This window comes from Galendromus occidentalis, unplaced genomic scaffold (genome assembly GCF_000255335.2).
Source record: "Galendromus occidentalis unplaced genomic scaffold, Mocc_1.1 scf7180000077527, whole genome shotgun sequence".
In the NCBI taxonomy this organism is placed as follows: Eukaryota; Metazoa; Arthropoda; class Arachnida; order Mesostigmata; family Phytoseiidae; genus Galendromus; species Galendromus occidentalis.
In genome coordinates, this window is record NW_003805515.1 from 1,404,758 (window position 1) to 1,422,136 (window position 17,379).

The following is a 17,379-nucleotide window of genomic DNA, read 5'->3' on the forward strand; positions in this document are numbered from 1 at the left end:
GCTTGAAAATCCTGGCTGGCCTAACGAGTCATCGGGTTCAAGCACATGAGTCCCCCACACGACTTCCTCATTTTTTGCAAGCTGCAATACTCCCCGCTTGTGCCAAGCGTCATCTGTAAACTTCATCGCATAGTGCAAATGATCCCGATCGAGAAAGAAGAAACTGGAGCAGCTTGCCCCACAGGATCGATCGGTCGGATAATTACAATTCCCGAATCATCAAGAGCAACCTCATCGTAACTCCATTAACCGCGATGTAATCGATATATAGTTTGTCGTCTGACCTGTGCTGGGATGAATTATTTCTTTGTAAAAAATGAACCCGAGAGTATCGGATGCGGACGAAGCTGACCATCGTTAATAAAGAAAAATTCGAACAAAAACATAATTGGCCTTATATTTCAACCGTGAGAATTCGATCTCACACCATTTTGGACTCGGAGGTTCACTCTATCCATCACCTGTCTGATTCCCGATTGGGCCCCACAATTATTCCGCCGGAAACCTTCTCTCTCGTGTCACGAAGTTATTCACGGCTTTGCTGAAGACGATCCAACTCATTCATATACAATTCTCTAAAATACATGACATACTCGAGTTCAGTCCGAGTCAGACGCAGGCATTTAGCCGAAGCTGGAATAATCAATTAATATTGTATCTCAGGAGCGGAACGATCGCGGCCTCTTGATGTTAACCCTCATAAACGTATACCAGCTCGGTATTCGTTAGTCACGCTCACCGTTATCTTTCGGAAGGAAGACCAAAGTGTTCTGGAAACCATGGCGATATCCGCCCAAACATTCGCGGAGCCATCGATCTCTCCGCAATCGGAGCGTGCCCACCTCTTTCGCCATTCTCTCAGTCCCAAATTCGTCGATCATGCCCCGGAGTTTTTCAGCGAAATGGTTGTATATCCTGCAAAACGCTCTCGTCAGCATGAGCCCACGGTGCTTCGAAGGAGCAAGATGGAAATTCCGTACCGAACGTCGATGTCGTTGAGATCGGCGATCTTGTATATGAGCTTCGGCTCAAGGTCCCGAGGGTAAATCGACGAATTCCTTTCGTTATGGCTGTGAGAGACACAAGAGATGATTTTTCATAGCCTCCCATAGAGTCATGGGGAAATCTCTGAAGGATCATCGGAGCAGAGAACCGTCTTCATTTGGGCTGACATACCGAAAGGCTATAATGTCCTCGAGATCCCAACAGAGGGCATGCTGCATGAGAATCAGGGACTCGTCCATGAGCTCAGCAATCATAACATGACCGAAGTTTCTCTCCAACATGTCGATGGCCCTCTGAGCTTGGGCAGCTGGCGCTGCGGTGAGCTGTCGATCATGTAAACTCGGGCATGAGGAAAATCGGCGATTCCAAAGGTCATGCAAGGAGTCGAGGCAGTGGGCCTCCTGAATTCCTGATCAAAAGTACGATCGTTGCGACGCCAGAACTCACTGTTTCGTTGAACCCCAAATCATAGAAGAGGAAGTTGAAGCCGAACCAAGGCGAAAATTTCCGCCTCTTCATTTTATCGATCGCGTATCCATCGTCGAGGAAATCCTCGAGAGACATGCCAGTCACAGCGGGCAAGTTGAAGTAATTGAAGCCACTCGACCATGAGTAGACGGGATCTCTGAGAATCGTTATGAACTTTGTGCGGGGGGCCATCAATTTCTTAGCTGCCTGAATATCCAGTCGAGTGTGAATTGCGAAGATTTCCACGCGACGATTTATTCTGAAACGTCCCGAAAATTCAGTGTTGCTTAGAAAGCGGCTACGCCCTGCGTGACCGCACGCGTGCAGAGGTTTTGTGCACGATCGTGCTCGATCTGGCTAGTGATGGGATCGATCTCCGACTCACAGCGCGTAATCAGGCAGAAAATTCGCATCCAGGATGGCCGGATAGCGCAGCAAATTGCTGGGCTCGCGGCTCACGGCCACCGTGAGATTTTTCTCGTCGGCGTATCTCATAAAAATATTGAACAGAGTAGAACTGCCAGTTTTGTGGGTTTTGAAAAAGAAGACATTGTGCGACGGATAGCAAATAGGTTCGGCTTCAACGAGCTCCAACTCGAAGTCTTCCGTGTCGACGCTTGTCTCGTCATCGGACGAGCTGAAACCGGAGAGATCTCGAAAACATTGTAGATCTGGTGTGATGAAATGATTCCCGCTGAGCCCAATTTATGAGGAACATCGAGTTTTCACACTCGGGGAAAAGTCTCCAGGCCCAGCGGTCATTCCGGATTAACGGGTCGTGGGATCCAGTAGCCCGATTCGATCAACGTGGCATTGATCGGCACGTGATCGGATTATCGACGAGGCTCGTAACTCACCTCGTGAAGCTCGTTGAATGAAGGCATAGGAACAAGAGTGGAACTCCGAGAATGACGACGATTAAGAATCTTCTGGTCCTCTTCGGGCAACCAGAAACCATATTCGCATGTCCCTCCAGCGGAGGAGAAACATCGGACACCAAGGGACCCGATCACGGGCTCATGCTCATGCAGAGACTTCCGAATGACTGCGCCTCTGGTTTGCTTGGAAGTTTTCTCGCCCGTGATCTCATCGGCACATGACGGGCGTAGGTTGGTCCGGGTAGGGGAGCACGCGAAACCAGAATCCGATCGGCTCCACTTGGCGTTGTCACCACGATAAACAGATCAGAGCCTGATCTCTCTGTTGATACTCATGGATCCGACCAAGCTGAAATTCGACAGAAGTCATCTCTCGGCGATTGCTCGAACTCGAACGGACCTCGTGAAAAAGGGCACTCGGGCCGCCACGAATGTGCGGGCGTCTGCGCCGTGAGAGCTCGTAGACGATCGCGACCTTCTTATCGATCCCTTTCGGAATGCGATTAGCAGCTGTTACCATGCTCTAGTCGACCGAAACAAATCACAGAAATGTAATGAAGATAGCGCCTCGTACCTCCCGTCGCTGCCGGGAGCAGCATGAGTATCTCGATTGGGATTTTTCGATCTTCCTTCGATACCTGAAAGTGGCATCAGGAGCGAGAGTCATGAGTCGAACACCCATCAGGAATGTCGAGGAGCTTCAAGAGCGACGGAATTCTTCGGAGAACAGCACCAATCGACCGGTAACTTCGCGTCTGCGAAGCTAAGCAAGAAAGTGACGACGGACTTGCCTGATCACAGCTTCGACTCAACGCAGAATGTTCACGCTGATCTGCATGTCCTGTTTAGACACGGGAATAGTTGATTTCTCCCCGACGGGTGAGATGCGATTTCTGACCGGATGGCGAACGAATGGGAGGCAGGAATCCCTCAAGGAGCGGGAGTTTATTGTGCTGAACAGAAGTCGTCTTCACGGTTCTCGAGTTCTCGTGTCAACGAGCCGGCTGCCGGCACTCATCCCCGCATGAAATATTCTTGGCGCTGTAGTTTCCACGATTGAAATGGCGCAACAACACTTCATAGAGAGCTGGACACGCGGGAACGCCGGTTGATCAGCGCAGAGCGCCCATCGAGGCGGACGATCTTCTCACTCGACGGTATTGCGGACTGAACACACTGAAGTGGAATTACACTCCGAAAAGGACGCCAACATGTTGACCGCGTTGCGACGAAAAGTTGATGGCAATCACGTGGCGTGTCTTCCGCAACTGAGCCAACAACGGCATGGAGTCATAGCCTCTCATTACGCGCTCAAGTTCGTGGCGGTTGGCACCGATTTGATGATCCGTCTGAAAAGCAAATAAGCCAAATCAAGTATCTCTACCTTACTATTATGCACGTGGTTGAGGTAGGGACGGAGTTACTCAGGCTCCCCCACGAAGAGCCGATCATCGAGTTCCGATTATAATGTCGCGATTCCATGTCCTCGTCCTTCAGCCGGAGGAGAAAGAAAGGAACGACCGCGCACTCAATCAAAAAGGCTGCTCTGTGAGCCTGACGAGTGACCGTCGCGTGCGTGAGGCCTCGCTGGGAGCACAAATGAGCTCGATAGAGCGGTGATTGGCGAAAACAGGCAGAATAATCATATCAGCCGGTGGACTCGTTCGTTTCTTCGTCCTGAATTCAAAGGGCAGGAGCGATAGCTCCGATACGCGTGAGTGGAACGTGTTCCTAAGGTCCCTTCTGCGCTTATCACTGTTCTGCTTCGAGGTCGTTCTCGGGAAGTGAGCGTCGCGGCAAACTCAAGGATGGGAGTGAATTCAGAGTTTTGTCTTTGTCGATTCGCTTCCTCGGCGTTCGATCGGCGAACGGGGGACTCAAATCCCCGTCGAAATTAACATGGCTGATCGGCGATCCGAGAGCTCCGCCTGCCATCCCTGATATTTCATAGCCCTCCGTCTCAGGAGCAGTAGGTAACAAGGAAAGCTAACTAATTAAACCCGTAGTCTAAACCTGAAGCATGGTGGCTCGGCGAGCACACTGCTAAAGGATTCTCACCGACATTTGAGGTGGGAGTTCCGCTTTCAATGCGCTACGTTGATCGGGGACAGGTGAAATGCTCGCCGCGGATGAGTAGCGGCCCGTGAAGTCCGGGGTTGCATCTGCCACTGTTTTTGATGAGAGCATTCCGCCGAAGCCCTGCCGATGGGAAACAACCTGCGCTCGCAAAAAGATCCACACAAGTTTCAAAACTGGGTCCTCGAAAAAACAGCTACATGGCGTGATTCTCGTGTTTCTGAAAGCTCTATGCACAAATTGTGGTCTTATGGTCTCGGCCCAGGAGCTCGCTTCTCGGAGTCCGTATAGAGGAGCTGGCTACGTATGGGGACGCCACGCTGGCCGTCGATTTCGTTCGGCCACGCGCAGTCAGAGTCTCCCTGATTAGATTCTCCACTATTGAGGGCGGTGCACAACCGGAGAGTCTCACGAGTAATTCCGGACGCCAGGCTGTTCCGTATTGAGCTGATCTAGCGGGCTGTTCCCAATTGATTGAATGGACGGTTGGAGGCGGCCGTGAAGCGGCTCTTACAGCTCGTCTGCGAGAAAGGATTGTCCTGCTCAATCGGAGTACGATCGCTCGGAGGAGGGGGTACGCGCCTCGTCCCCGCCTTGCCCTGATTCACCGCGAGACAGAGTGGGAGCATACGTTCGGAAAACTGAAAGAGCCGTGATCAGGGACAGATCCTGACATACAATGAAACCTCATTGTACTGGAGCCGTATTTGGAGGACACCCGCTCGCAATGAACCAGCGTTGCGACCCCGGCTCCAGAAATTATTCGTCCCATGTCGCCCTGCTCGGATGCGGAGGACGCCCGCCAACAACAGACCTTGCCCACCGGTCCAATTATTTCAGGTCTGCCTTCCGGGATATGCCTCTTCCCGTTCCTCATCATCCTTCAGGACAGCCTGCTGAATACCGACGCCGGCCCTACGCTTTGGATGAACAAATAAGAGAGATCCGCGCGGACGCTGAGAAGTTTTATTTACATGAGCGAGAGATCACATGAACGGGGCCTGGCAGTTCAGAAGAGCCAACTCCAAACCCACGAGAAAGGGATACCCGCTCGTTTCTTGATAACATAGAAAACACAAGCGTAAAAAAACAAGAAACTGAAAAATATCAAGATCTTGTCCGTGGTTTCTCTGCGGTCGTATTTAGTCAGCAACTTCGAAGATTGGTGTATGACATTTCCCATGCTCTTGGCTTCTTCGCAGTTCTCGACGATCCTCGAAGACGTCTCCTCGAGCTGACTCAGGGCTGTGTTCGATGACTGGACCTGAGGAGGGAAATCAGCGGATGAGTTGAAGAACCTCTCAGGAACCTGTTCCGAGCATGAAATAGTAGTTCCGGCTCTAGAAGCCCGAAGGATCTACCTGGTCGCTCATGATGCGAGATATCGTGAGAAGGTTGGCATTGACACTACCGGAGCTCCGGACAAGGACCTCGCTCTCCATTTTTCCCCGCTTCCTGATGCCGTCCTCTCGGCCGGGAATCGCGTCGGTGTGAAACAGCTCAGATCTCTGTTTGTTGTCCAGTGCTTTCTGCGCGGTGACGTTGGCCCTCCGAAGAGCTGACTGCGAGAAGAAAACTCGCTGAATATTAGTGTCGATCATGCCGGCAAAGATAAATCAAGAGGTCTCGCTGACGCACCTGATTGTCGAGTTGGACTTTGCGGTACGTGTCGACGAGACTCATCATCTCCTCTCGGTTGACTCTCGGAGCCGCTTCCGCGAGGTTCCCGATCTCCCGGATCATTCGATTCATTTTGTGCATAGCATCCGAAGCCTCACGATTCTTCCTCGAAACTCCATCAAGATCTCCGCAAGAAAGGATTTCTCGTATCAGGGATTTTAGCTCGACATCGATGCAAACCAGCTCTTTCTGGAGCTCGACCGGCGACCTCATCTGAAAACATGGAATTTTCACGATGTTCCCTCACTGAGGAGACGTTGAGATCTCAATCAGGCATTTCGTGCATCCGCGAGCACATTGATTGCGAGCCCAGGTGGGGAAAGGAGAGGCTGCAGACGTGTTTCCTTCCGGAAGTGTCATTCTGTCGGGCACCGTCTTTCATTGGGAGTTGACTATTCCGGAAGTACTGACTTCGAATTCATCCACGTCCGCAAAGATCCTCAAGGAGAAGAATCCAAGAGTTCTATCTGAAGCCACCTGAGCGTCTCACGGAATTGACGACGTTTGTTCGGAGGTTGCACAGAGTAGATCCCACGCCCCTACCCGATGAAGTTCTCCGGAGAGGACTTGAGTTTACCTTGTTGTTCCTCTATCAGTCAGGTGACCATGAAGCCCTGCCTTCGTATGGCAGGTGGAGGCACCAGACTTTCGGCTTTCGGTGATCTGAAAGCCGCTCCAACCCACCATATAGAATATTTTGATCCGTTGCTGTCGTCTGCTCTCCAGCAGCTGACTTGGCGCGCGGTGGCGGCAACTTCCCTCAACGAGAATCGAAATGCAATTTCACCACGGACTGAACTTGGGGGGATGACGAACGGAGAAAGGCGCTAGACGAACGATCAAAATCAGATAGTTTTCTAGGTGGTCCCTGCTCAGGGTATGAGCTCCAGCAGACATCAGACATCGTGCCTACGCGCAGGTCTGATCGGGACAGAAAAGATTACCTGCAAAGAATCGAGGCTTGATTCGGGCTGCAGACGATCAGAGTACCCAAAAGTTCCGAAATGACTTGGCGGCTCGGTCTCCGAGAATTCGACCGAATGACTAACTGTATCGGAGAATGAGACCTACTTGAGCCGGTTGCATATCGACCTGTTCCCCATGCCCCCGAGTTCTCAATAGCTCGTTGCGAGCATGACGTCTCGCCTTGATTCGCGCTCCCGACCGGGAAAATCTGAGAAAGACCCTCTTCTCATCATTGTTCCATATCTTCATGAGAGCAAGGCTCCGAAGATCCCCGAGCGCACCCTCATGGTGGATTCTCCTCGATCCGAGAAATACTCGAATGCTCGCTCTGCTCTCGATAGGGACGGCCAGCCCGCAAGTCAGGAGTAAGTCCATGGACAATGCGTTCCGGGAAAACTCGCTGTCGCGAACGCACACCCCTGAATCCACTCAAATAAGAAGCATTCGGTTTTTCACGCTCGGGTCCCTCCTAGGAGATGTGAGCGGCCAAGGCTTAGACTCGACTCGTTCTCTGTATTTTAGAGGCAAGACGGATTCTTTCGGAACACTCCGGTAGCGTGCCGGGAAAACCTGCTCCGCGTGAATGGAGGGAAGCGATAGGCGACCGATGAGCCAGAGAATGGTCGTGACGATGCCTCACGGAGCCTCTGAGTCAGCAAGCTCCGCTTTCTAGATGCGATTTTCCCTCCGAATTTTCGATAGTCTCTCGCGATCGCAATAAATGAAAAACACCCTCCTCTCTGGAATGATCGCGGTAAGCTCCGCGGGAGGGCTACCAGAAAAATTAGCTCCAGAGACCTCTACCCATTAGTGTGCTCATATTCGTTCGGATTCCTGATTGGATTAAAACTTCGCAGCAGGTAGCAGCCGCATTGGATTTCGACCGTTGGGGGACGAGGGAAACTTCCTTCGAATACAGAGTTAGTATATTCCGACGCATGGAGCCGGACAATCACAGGTGTTTATCGGAAAGGGAAAATCAGGATATCTTGAGCTTCGATAGTACAGGACTGATTTACGGATCGATCTGAACATGGGCGAGACAGCTGTGCACTAGGATCTAGTTGTTCTCACTCTCGTGACTGGAGCGATGGTGGCGAGCGGGTGGCGCGAATCACGCCGCGCCGATGTATCGAGGTCCTCAAAGACTCCGGGGCTCAATGCAATTTCATGATTATGGCTCGGACCGGCAATCGAATCCATGACAAGCATATTCATCTTATTCAGTTAGGATTCAGATACTCATCAATACTAGGATATCGACGCTGCGAGAGCTAAATGTCTCGGATATGATTTTTCCTTTTCCCGCATGTGCGAAGTGATGTTCGTCAGTGCAGAATTTGCACAACAAGTGTGGAAATTCCATCCGACACCGATTCCGCGTTCAGTGTTTGAGAAGGTTCCATTTCGGTCGTCGATCCTCTCCGCCGGGCTTGGCGACGAGGGGGCCCAACCGATCCACTCTCTGCCGATGCTTGGGTAAGGCGGCCATCATAAGTTTTTGTATCGCGACGCGGAGCAGACTTCCTTAGCTCGTTTGAAATGGCGCGAGTCGGCTTGCTGGATTAGGCCTTCGACGGCCGATCGTGCGCAACAACTAGCAGTCCATGTGGAAAAAAGACATAGTTTTGAGTTTCGTCCGATTGTGCGAATAGGCTGTCCTCCTTGATCATGGACGACTTCGAGGACAGCAGTTTCGAGGACGGTAGAAATGTGTCGTTGAACAAAAGCAAGAACTCGTTCCGGTGGACCAAAGAAGAAGACGAGCTCCTCAAGCATCTAGTTCAGACGATCGGTGAGTTCATCTAGGACTTCCAAGCCTTGTACATGCATGAATCGGGAAGCTGTCCGAGTCCGCGAACTGTGGTTTCCAATGTAACATGAATACACGGCTTTCAATCTAGCTTGGGGCCTCGCACTTCGCCATATGCTGTTGCCGTGGGATCCCAAGCCTAGCCTGAACCTACCGCGTGCGATGTGTGTTTTTTGCAATAATTCTATTCATTTACGGAAGCCTGAGGAACTATACGCAGAATGAAGATCCCGAGCGGCGGCGTTTGCGCGGGAATCTTGCCGCCAAAATGGCAACCTTGACAAGGGGGTTGGGCTTCCCTCGGTGATGGCCCATTATGCTGTCGCTTCGTGTGTGAGGCCCAAGGACAGGGTCCGATTATCAAACAGCACTGTGATTGATGTAAATTGCCTCTATAGAAGAAGCGATGTCCGTTGGGGTGAATTTCGGTTCCGCCTGGAATATCGTCGAGCATCGAAAGGATTCGCGTTCGCTGTTTGTGTCCTTACCATCAATCGGCAGCATCAACATCGCTGTTGATTCAAGCAGCAGATGTCTTCACTGCTCAGAGCCGGCGAAAATTAAATATTCCTTCTTCTGAGATGCTTCAGGCCGAGTATAAGAGAGAGATGCAACCGTGAGAGCTTTTCCCACGCGAAAACATAAATAAACCGTCTCGGAGCAACCCGGTTCCTCCGGGTGGATCGATTGGGGATCCATTCTCGGTCTATTCGAGCTTTCCCTACGACTACTCGGTCGCTTGGCTGTTTGAGTTTTCCTTCATTCACGAGAAACGGGATAGTTCAATAATTATTAAGAATATTCGGATGTGTCCTCGCGGAAGATGTCCGGGGCCGAGGTTCGCAGCCGGATCGACAAATTTCCTCCCATGCCCTGCAGCTCGCTTCTTTCCACGGGCGTTCGCCGTTTTTTTTAATTCTTGGATCTTGGATTTCTCAAGAGGTTCCGAAGCATCGAGTATTTCGCGACCCATGCTGTTCTGGGCATGCCTCTCGGGTCCTGTACGGAATTCCTGTTTTTTAACCACTGTCCCCCGATGAGTACGGATGGATCATCTAATCACACTTTTTTGGATCGGAGACCATTGTCGACCGGGGGTCCGGCTATTCTCAGGGGCGGGCCGCGAGCGAATGTATTGTCTCTGATCTGTCTCGAATTTGGCGAGAAAGCAAGAGAGCCATCCATCCATCGAGTCGACCAACCAGAAGGCATTGCCCCAACGCTACAGACGATGGAGCGATGTGAATTTGTGTGCTTGTGTGTGCTGCTCGTGCTTCCCTATGCTGTACGGCAGATGGTTGCTAGCCTGGTTGATGGCTGCTGCCAGCCTGGTTGCTGGCTCGCTCTCTCACACGCTCACTCGGATAGTGTGTGGCTGCAGCCTGCTATGTGAGCGAGTGAGTTCCCGTGATCCGCTGCTGAAGGGGGCTTGTGCTTCGAGGGATCATCGAGCGGCGGCGGCCGCAGCAGCCACCGCCGCGACTCAGTCGTCATGCCATGGGAACGAGCATGGGAACAGACGGCTGGAATTTCAGAAACACTATCAACATATGTGCTGCTGTCGCGATTATTATCGCGCGCTCTCGACTTTGCTACATGGTGCGGGGAATCGAGAAAGATGGGAGTAGAGGTCTGCCTCCGAAATTTTTGGAGGAGACAATCGAGCGAGGAAACTTCACCATCTATTGCTAGAGAGGTCACCGGAGAACCCCTCTTCGGAGGTTTTCGGCGGACAGCAAGGTCGGGGATCCGCCCGGAAGTCGGGAAGGAGGCCACGAAACCGTGACAAAATTCCACCGATGACCTGAAGGATATGCTGGGGATTCACAAATCAAGGCGAGCATTAATTTTCTCGGAAAAAAGCGTCTAGAGCTCGCCATGTGAACAGCTTCTCCTCCTTCCATTGTTGAGTAGATACGCACGGACGCGATGTTTTCCTTGACCGCCGAAGCCCCTGATTATTGGCGCGCTTCGTTGATTTCTGTGCGGTCCCCACTCCGAGCAGTGTTTTCTAAAGCCCGCCGAGCTACTATTAGGTTCGTCGTCGTCGACGTCATGCCAGGTGCAGCGACGTAGCGTAGAAGGGGTCTCTTGAAGTGAGATGAACGTGCGGACAAACGACGAGGCCAAGTCGTGATGGCCGGAGGGGCCGCCATCGCCTGTTGCCGCCTTCTGATCGTTCCGATGATGATGAGCATTGCCGACGACCTTCCAGTGAAGTTCCAAGTGGATTCCACCCGTGAACGCGCCGCGCACAAAGTCATACGAGAGGCCAATTGCATTTTTTGATGACCGCTCCTGATCGCGTCTGCTGTCGATGATGCGACGACGCGGCGCGCCGAAAGGCCCGGCGGAGGTTCAAACAATGGAACATTCCCTGATTCTCGGAAACGGGTTTTGACTTTCTACCTTCCGCTCTTTCAGGTCAGAGCGATTGGGCAACGATTGCGTCACACTTCAACGATCGTTCCGATGTACAGTGTCAGCAGAGATGGCACAAAGTTGTGAATCCAGAGCTCGTCAAAGGCTCCTGGTCGAAGGAAGAAGATGAAAAAGTCGTAGAACTTGTGAAAAAATACGGTCCCAAGAGATGGACCGTCATCGCAAAGCATCTGAAAGGTATTCCGCCGAAGTCATATGCCATGGGAATCACGAGAGAATGAAGCCGCTGATCCATACCGGGGAATGTTTTGTTCCTGGTTTCTATGAATGACTCGTTCCTCGTATGTCTAGCGGAGCATCTTCGAAAGGGAGGATGTTTCGGCGATAGCGTGCTCCTCCGTCACGGCCAGCTGCGTTCGCTCATTGGGCCCCTGGGTTTCAGGTCGCATTGGAAAGCAGTGTCGCGAGAGGTGGCACAACCATCTGAATCCCAACATCAAAAAGAGCGCTTGGACTCGAGATGAAGAACAGGCAATCATTCAATACCACGCTCAACTCGGCAATCAATGGGCTCGGATCGCGAAAATGTTGCCTGGAAGAACAGACAACGCCATTAAAAACCACTGGAACTCAACGCTCAAGAAACGAGTTGAAGGAGGCGAGAACATGCGCTCGTCCGGCAAGCGGAAACAGAAACGTCAAAGCGCCCAAGCTTCGACGAGTTCGATTCTAATGGATTCTTCAAATGTTGTGAAAGAGGAGCCGACAGAATCCTTCTATCCTTCATCGTCGACAGATTCCTTGCAACCTCTGTGGCAAGATGAGTACTACAGTAGCTCGGAAAACCGACAGTGTTCATCTCAGCCTGTCCCAATGTACTCTACCATGTCACCGGTTAGACACGAGGACATCAATAGAATCTTGTCGCCGCTGAAGGATATTCGAGTCGAGGAACTTCAAGAAATGGAAGAAGATTTCCAAGAGTCAGTTTCGCCCTACGACGGGTGAGTGTTTCCCTCGGGTCTCCATTGGGGGATAAGGGATGCGTTGTATGAAGATTCTCCCTCAGATGAAAAACTTAATTCCTAAGCTCCCTTCACTCCCTTACACTTCCCGCCCTATTTTCCGCAGGAGACATGTTGTCCGTCCAGATCATGGCAGCTATTTAATGACCGACAATGTACAGCGATGTCTGCAGACACCACCGATCCTCAAGAGACGGAGACCATTAGGAGAGACCCCGAACCCACCAGTCAGCTTGCGTTTGGGTGGTTACGTGAAATACGACACGCCGACTGTAAGCTCCGTGCCGTTCCCATCGGGACATTCATGTTGACTCTATTCTTCTCAGGTCTAGGAAGGACTCCTGGAGCATGAATGACCACGCGGTCGTATCGATGATGCGAGAGGCTAGCTCCTAATCCTGAGTCCAGAACTCGCATCGTAGCGCATTCTAATGATTTCAATATTTTTCGTTCACAGCCGGCGACGTGCACCTTCTCGCCCTCGCAGTTCCTGAAGCATCCGCAGACACCGACGTCGTCGACCCATCAACTAGATTCCTCGCTGTGCGCCCCGTTGAGTCCGTCGGCGATGTTGTGCTCGACGCCGAAAACTCAACAACGAACCCCGTCGAAGCGGGACCATACTGTGACACCAAGGACGCCCACTCCTTTCAAGAAAGCCTTGGCTGAAATCGAAAAGCAGAGAACAAACACGGGCCCGACGCTAGACGAATTGGATGATCTTATTACACCGGTGTCGGGGCCGCAGGCTGTATACGTATCGCTCGACAAAGAAAACTCTATGAATAACGGTCATGTCCCCGTTCGCAAGGCGAGGAAAGCTTTGCATCAATCGTTCGCGACCGAGAAACTTCCGCCCGTCAACGAAGACTACATGTACCCCGAAACGCCAAGCAAGAGCCTGATCGAGGATAGCTCGGTGCGCTTCTCCCCTCCTCAGATCCTCCAAGACGCTCTTACAGAAAGAGATCCGAACGTGCATTGGAACGCTCAGCGTTTCAAGAAAAGGTATTTCTCGACATCAATTTACAGAGCATCGTAGAGCTGTTCGGAACCTTCTCCCGTACATGTGCCCCTCAGAACGATCAGCACGCTCGAGAAGTAACTTTTTTCCCGATTCAGACTGGAACCGTTGAACGCAGCTTCCCAGGAAAACATCGCCAATGCACCGTTTGGAGCCGTCGTTGCCGGACGAACTCGGGACCAGCTCGAGTTAACGGAGCAGGCCTTGTATTTTATGCACATGAAGCCCCGGCCGCTTAATCTCTGAAAAAATCATTTTCACGTATTTTCCCCGAAGGAACGAAGCACGGTATCGACATATCGGCGAGTGGCGAATGCTGAGCGCCGCTCCGCGATGCTCTTAGCGCCATCGTCGGGGAGATCCTGGGTTCCCAAGGCACGCCGATATCTCTTGATCGGAAGCTAGGTTCTCAATTAAGAAGAACGTTGTAGGTATAAGTCGGGGTTCAAGAGGATGCAATAGCGACCACGCTGGTTCCCTCTCCCGCCGCTGCTATTGTAGCAGCGAGAAAAAAACTATAAGCACGGTCATGATTTATTCCCACAAGCCAATCGTTGAAGGCGTACACTGAAGCACCTTCCCTCCCGACGGGGGGGAGCGTTCCTTGCTCTTTTCATATATCAGCGACTCGTCTACGCTCGCTTCGTCAGAATGGAGGAGTCCCAGTTTCGATTATATACCTCGATATATACATAACTTCGATAATATAAGTTTTCTCGTACCAAACACTCACAATTAAAGTTTTCTCTCGAGCTCTGTCTTGCGGCCTTCCCTGAAGAAAGCAGCATGCAGGCTGCGAGAGTAGTTTCACTGAATCCCAGAAGCTTCGGAGAGGACTCGATGTTTGAGTCTGAGCATTATTGACCGAAAAAACGTTCGCCCCGCGATTGGGACGCAGCAGAAAGGTGGTGTCTGTGGTCCCTTCGATCCATGGAGTGAGTTGAGGTTCAGGGAATCCGGAGCTCCGAGCTGGATTCACGAGTCGGAGCTCGCAATTAGTCAGAGTATTCTTGCGTGCAAAACCACTACTGGAAAAATCTTTGTGCCGAGCAGGTATGCGAAAAATATTTGTGATTGTTATTTGGTCTAAAACAGAGCCGCTAGTTTCCCTGATGGCTGGCGCACTCGGATCTCGACGGAAGAAGAGAGCCATTGGGAAAAGCGTTATGATCATACTCGGTATAGCGGATAGTAGAATTTCGGGATTTCCAGCCGCACCATCAGGTGCCCAAAGTCTCGGTGGGGCTGGGAGTGTTCGTTTTGAGGAGTTGGCATTCCTGTCCCCGAAAACGTCGTTCGTCGGATCAGCGGTCAGAATCATTCTAAAATTCGGAGCAGGACATCCATTGGTCTCTAGAACCGAGAAAATGTGGAACCCCATCGGATCTTCGCTCGCAGCATCGTCCAGCCGCGGCATTCGCCCCTCCGGAGCGAAGAACCGACTCTATGAGTTTGAACTTTGTCGGGCAGTTGAAAAGACTCTCTTACGACTTTGAGAAAGAACTTGAAAATCTTGCCTTCACATCGGGAATGCCAACGGCGGGATCTCGTTTCGCTTGCAAGCGTTCCGAGAGAGAATGATTCTAACCGCTCGCGACCGGCTTCAGAAGGAAAAGTTGAACTCCCGTGCTCATCGACTCGCCGAAGCAGACTGTGGCATTGAGTTCACGGTAGTTAAGCTCAAGTTTTCACGACGGCGACTCTGTAGTCCCTTGCCTTCGCTCGAGGTCACACCGGAGAGCCTCGACGATGGAACCGAAGGACAGGAGGATTCAACGTTGACGCCTTCTGTATAATATAAATGACACGAATACTAACGAAACCCCGTATATCTAACTTATTTATTTAACAAGGAAAAACACCATATATCATTTACATCAAAAAATCACGCCGACTATGCAAGTGTAGCAGCGGACATAATCGACCTGTCCTATCTTAACTTTGGTATCATCGTGCTTTCATTAGACAGAGACAAAAACGATCACTTCTCGCCCGGCTCGCCGCCGATATTTGATTTCCTTATCACAAATACCTTTATCAAATCGCCAAGGAGTGATGAACGCTCATATCATGACTTGCTTGGCACTTACAGTATTTGACTATTAGCTAGATGAGATGTTGCTCGTAGAGAGGCATCACCTCCACTCATGAGCATGACCGCCGGTCGCAGCGAAGTCGGCCGGATCGGGTGCGTGTCTGGCCCCGTGTTTCGCATATAATAAGGATAGCATTAAGGTTCCGCATGTCACATACAAACATTCATACTTGATGCAGCTGATTGAATAATAAACCTATTTATCCTACTCTGGCAGTCGATGTCGCGCTCATTCCCCTTCACCGAAAAATTATGTGTCGCCCTCTGCGATTCGAATCTCCTGGAGGATACTCAAGTACAATTCAAACTCGATTACCGTGGATATTCCAATACAAGCCCGGGCTTCTATTATTATTTAAAACCCCTCCGCAGAGGAGCTTCTATTGGAGATGGGCTCCTGTTTGAGAGGGGCTTCTATTTCAGGGGAGCTTCTCATGATTCTACGCGCGGTTGTGCAACGGCGGTGATATCGGGAAGAAGAGACTTCAGAAAGCTGGACTTCCCGTGACTTTTGAAACTCGAGGTATGTTCTGGAACAGAGCTTCTTGGAAATCTGATTCGATTCCCCTTTAGGGGCTCCTTTCCGAGACAGCCTCCTATTCGGCTCGAGAATCTCACCGAGGGGCTTCTATTGGAGACGGGCTACTATTGGAGAGGAGCTTGTTCTGGAGCATTAAGGGTTTATCACAATCTAACAAGAAGGGGTGATATAATCGAGTTTGCACTGTATTCGATCTTTAAACGATATCGTCGCGGGGCTCGAGCTCCCGAGGGCTCAACAACGTTCGAATAGAACTTGATCGGCTGAATGAAATCTCCCCTGGAACGAGGAAGCTTCAAACACGAATGCAATGGAAGCGCGACTTTTCGTTACTCCTAGAGATGGGACGGCGGTTCCCCCGCCTAGCTCGATTCGGGATCGATCGCCTTAAACCAAGAATGGTATGCCTCAAGGAGCAAGCCGGAAATGCCGTGCGATGACGTAGTGTCTCTATCTGCAGTTCCGCAATATGGGCTCATCAACCGGATGATTAGAAGCTCCCACGATTCCCCATGGGAGCTAGCGGATTATATTCAGGCTGGGTTCTGAATCGAACCACCTGTTGATCACAGGGCGGACGCGGGGTGTGGCGATGGAATTTTTAAGCTTCAGTCTGGACCCTGAGCTGCCCGGCTCGAGGCATTGGAGCCGCTCGACTCCGAACCACCAATCTTATTCTGGTCGAGCGTGGGCTAAATGAATCATGCCCCCATCGAAGCGGTCGCTTTCGGGGAGCTTGCGAACGGCTCCACGGAAGTACATTTCGCAAATGAAATTCGCGTCGATCGCCGACGTCCTTCGAAGCGACAGGCTTAATCATTGTAAGTCGAGTCCTTCTTCGATAGTGAACCCATCGATCATTGTCAGACCCGTGAAATTTCCAAACCCTTCCCTTAGAAGCGTCCTCTTTCGAGAAAACGATTTAATGCCGCAACGCCTCCATGAAACCGCACCCTTTTCAATCAAGCCGGCTGCGGTTGATCGAGGCGAATCGGAGAAACTCGACCCAACAATAACATCGCGCACCGCGGGCAGCGTACCGGCGAACTCTTTTGCTTAGGAACATCGGGAAAAGAAAAACTTTGTTCGGCGTGATATTTTTGTCGGCGTTTTCTCCTCTCTTCTCCTGGAACATCACGAGCTCTGTGGCGCCAGTGATCTTCTGGCCTTGAGCACTGCGGACTGGGGAGCAGTACATTCGTTTTGAATCGATCGCTCAGAAGATAGATGGACACCAGAGAGAACTGCCCTGTTCATTCTAGTCTTAGTTTCTTTATTCAGATGCTTCAGATTCCGAGCACGAACGAGATTATTCCGCCAGTTTCCGTGGCAGCAATCCCGGACATTCATCTTCTCATGATTCGAGGTTCTCCTCGTCGACGAATATGATACAACTCCGAGATATCGCTTTCCGTAGCGACCTTTG

At 51.3% G+C, this 17,379-nt stretch overlaps 3 protein-coding genes across 3 annotated transcripts; 1 reads left to right on the forward strand and 2 right to left on the reverse strand.

The window, feature by feature from the left end:
- Positions 1–526: 526 nt before the first annotated feature.
- Positions 527–2,431, reverse strand: LOC100899381 (galactosylceramide sulfotransferase). Its single transcript, XM_003748106.1, has 7 exons — positions 2,331–2,431; positions 1,859–2,110; positions 1,453–1,732; positions 1,177–1,328; positions 981–1,070; positions 740–915; positions 527–633 (listed from the first exon to the last, which is right to left on the reverse strand). The coding sequence occupies exons 1-7, from the start codon at positions 2,429–2,431 to the stop codon at positions 527–529; spliced, it is 1,158 nt and encodes a 385-aa protein (XP_003748154.1).
- A 2,947-nt stretch (positions 2,432–5,378) lies between these two features.
- Sec20 (vesicle transport protein Sec20) lies at positions 5,379–6,753 on the reverse strand. The gene is made up of 3 exons (XM_003748028.2): positions 6,066–6,753; positions 5,789–5,989; positions 5,379–5,691 (listed from the first exon to the last, which is right to left on the reverse strand). The coding sequence occupies exons 1-3, from the start codon at positions 6,318–6,320 to the stop codon at positions 5,437–5,439; spliced, it is 711 nt and encodes a 236-aa protein (XP_003748076.1). The 5' UTR covers positions 6,321–6,753; the 3' UTR covers positions 5,379–5,436.
- Positions 6,754–8,615: 1,862 nt separating this feature from the next.
- On the forward strand, positions 8,616–13,670 carry LOC100899521 (proto-oncogene like protein Myb). Its single transcript, XM_003748107.2, has 7 exons — positions 8,616–8,620; positions 8,729–8,868; positions 11,311–11,505; positions 11,711–12,272; positions 12,400–12,565; positions 12,751–13,301; positions 13,416–13,670. The coding sequence occupies exons 1-7, from the start codon at positions 8,616–8,618 to the stop codon at positions 13,561–13,563; spliced, it is 1,767 nt and encodes a 588-aa protein (XP_003748155.2). The 3' UTR covers positions 13,564–13,670.
- The last annotated feature ends 3,709 nt before the right edge of the window (positions 13,671–17,379 follow it).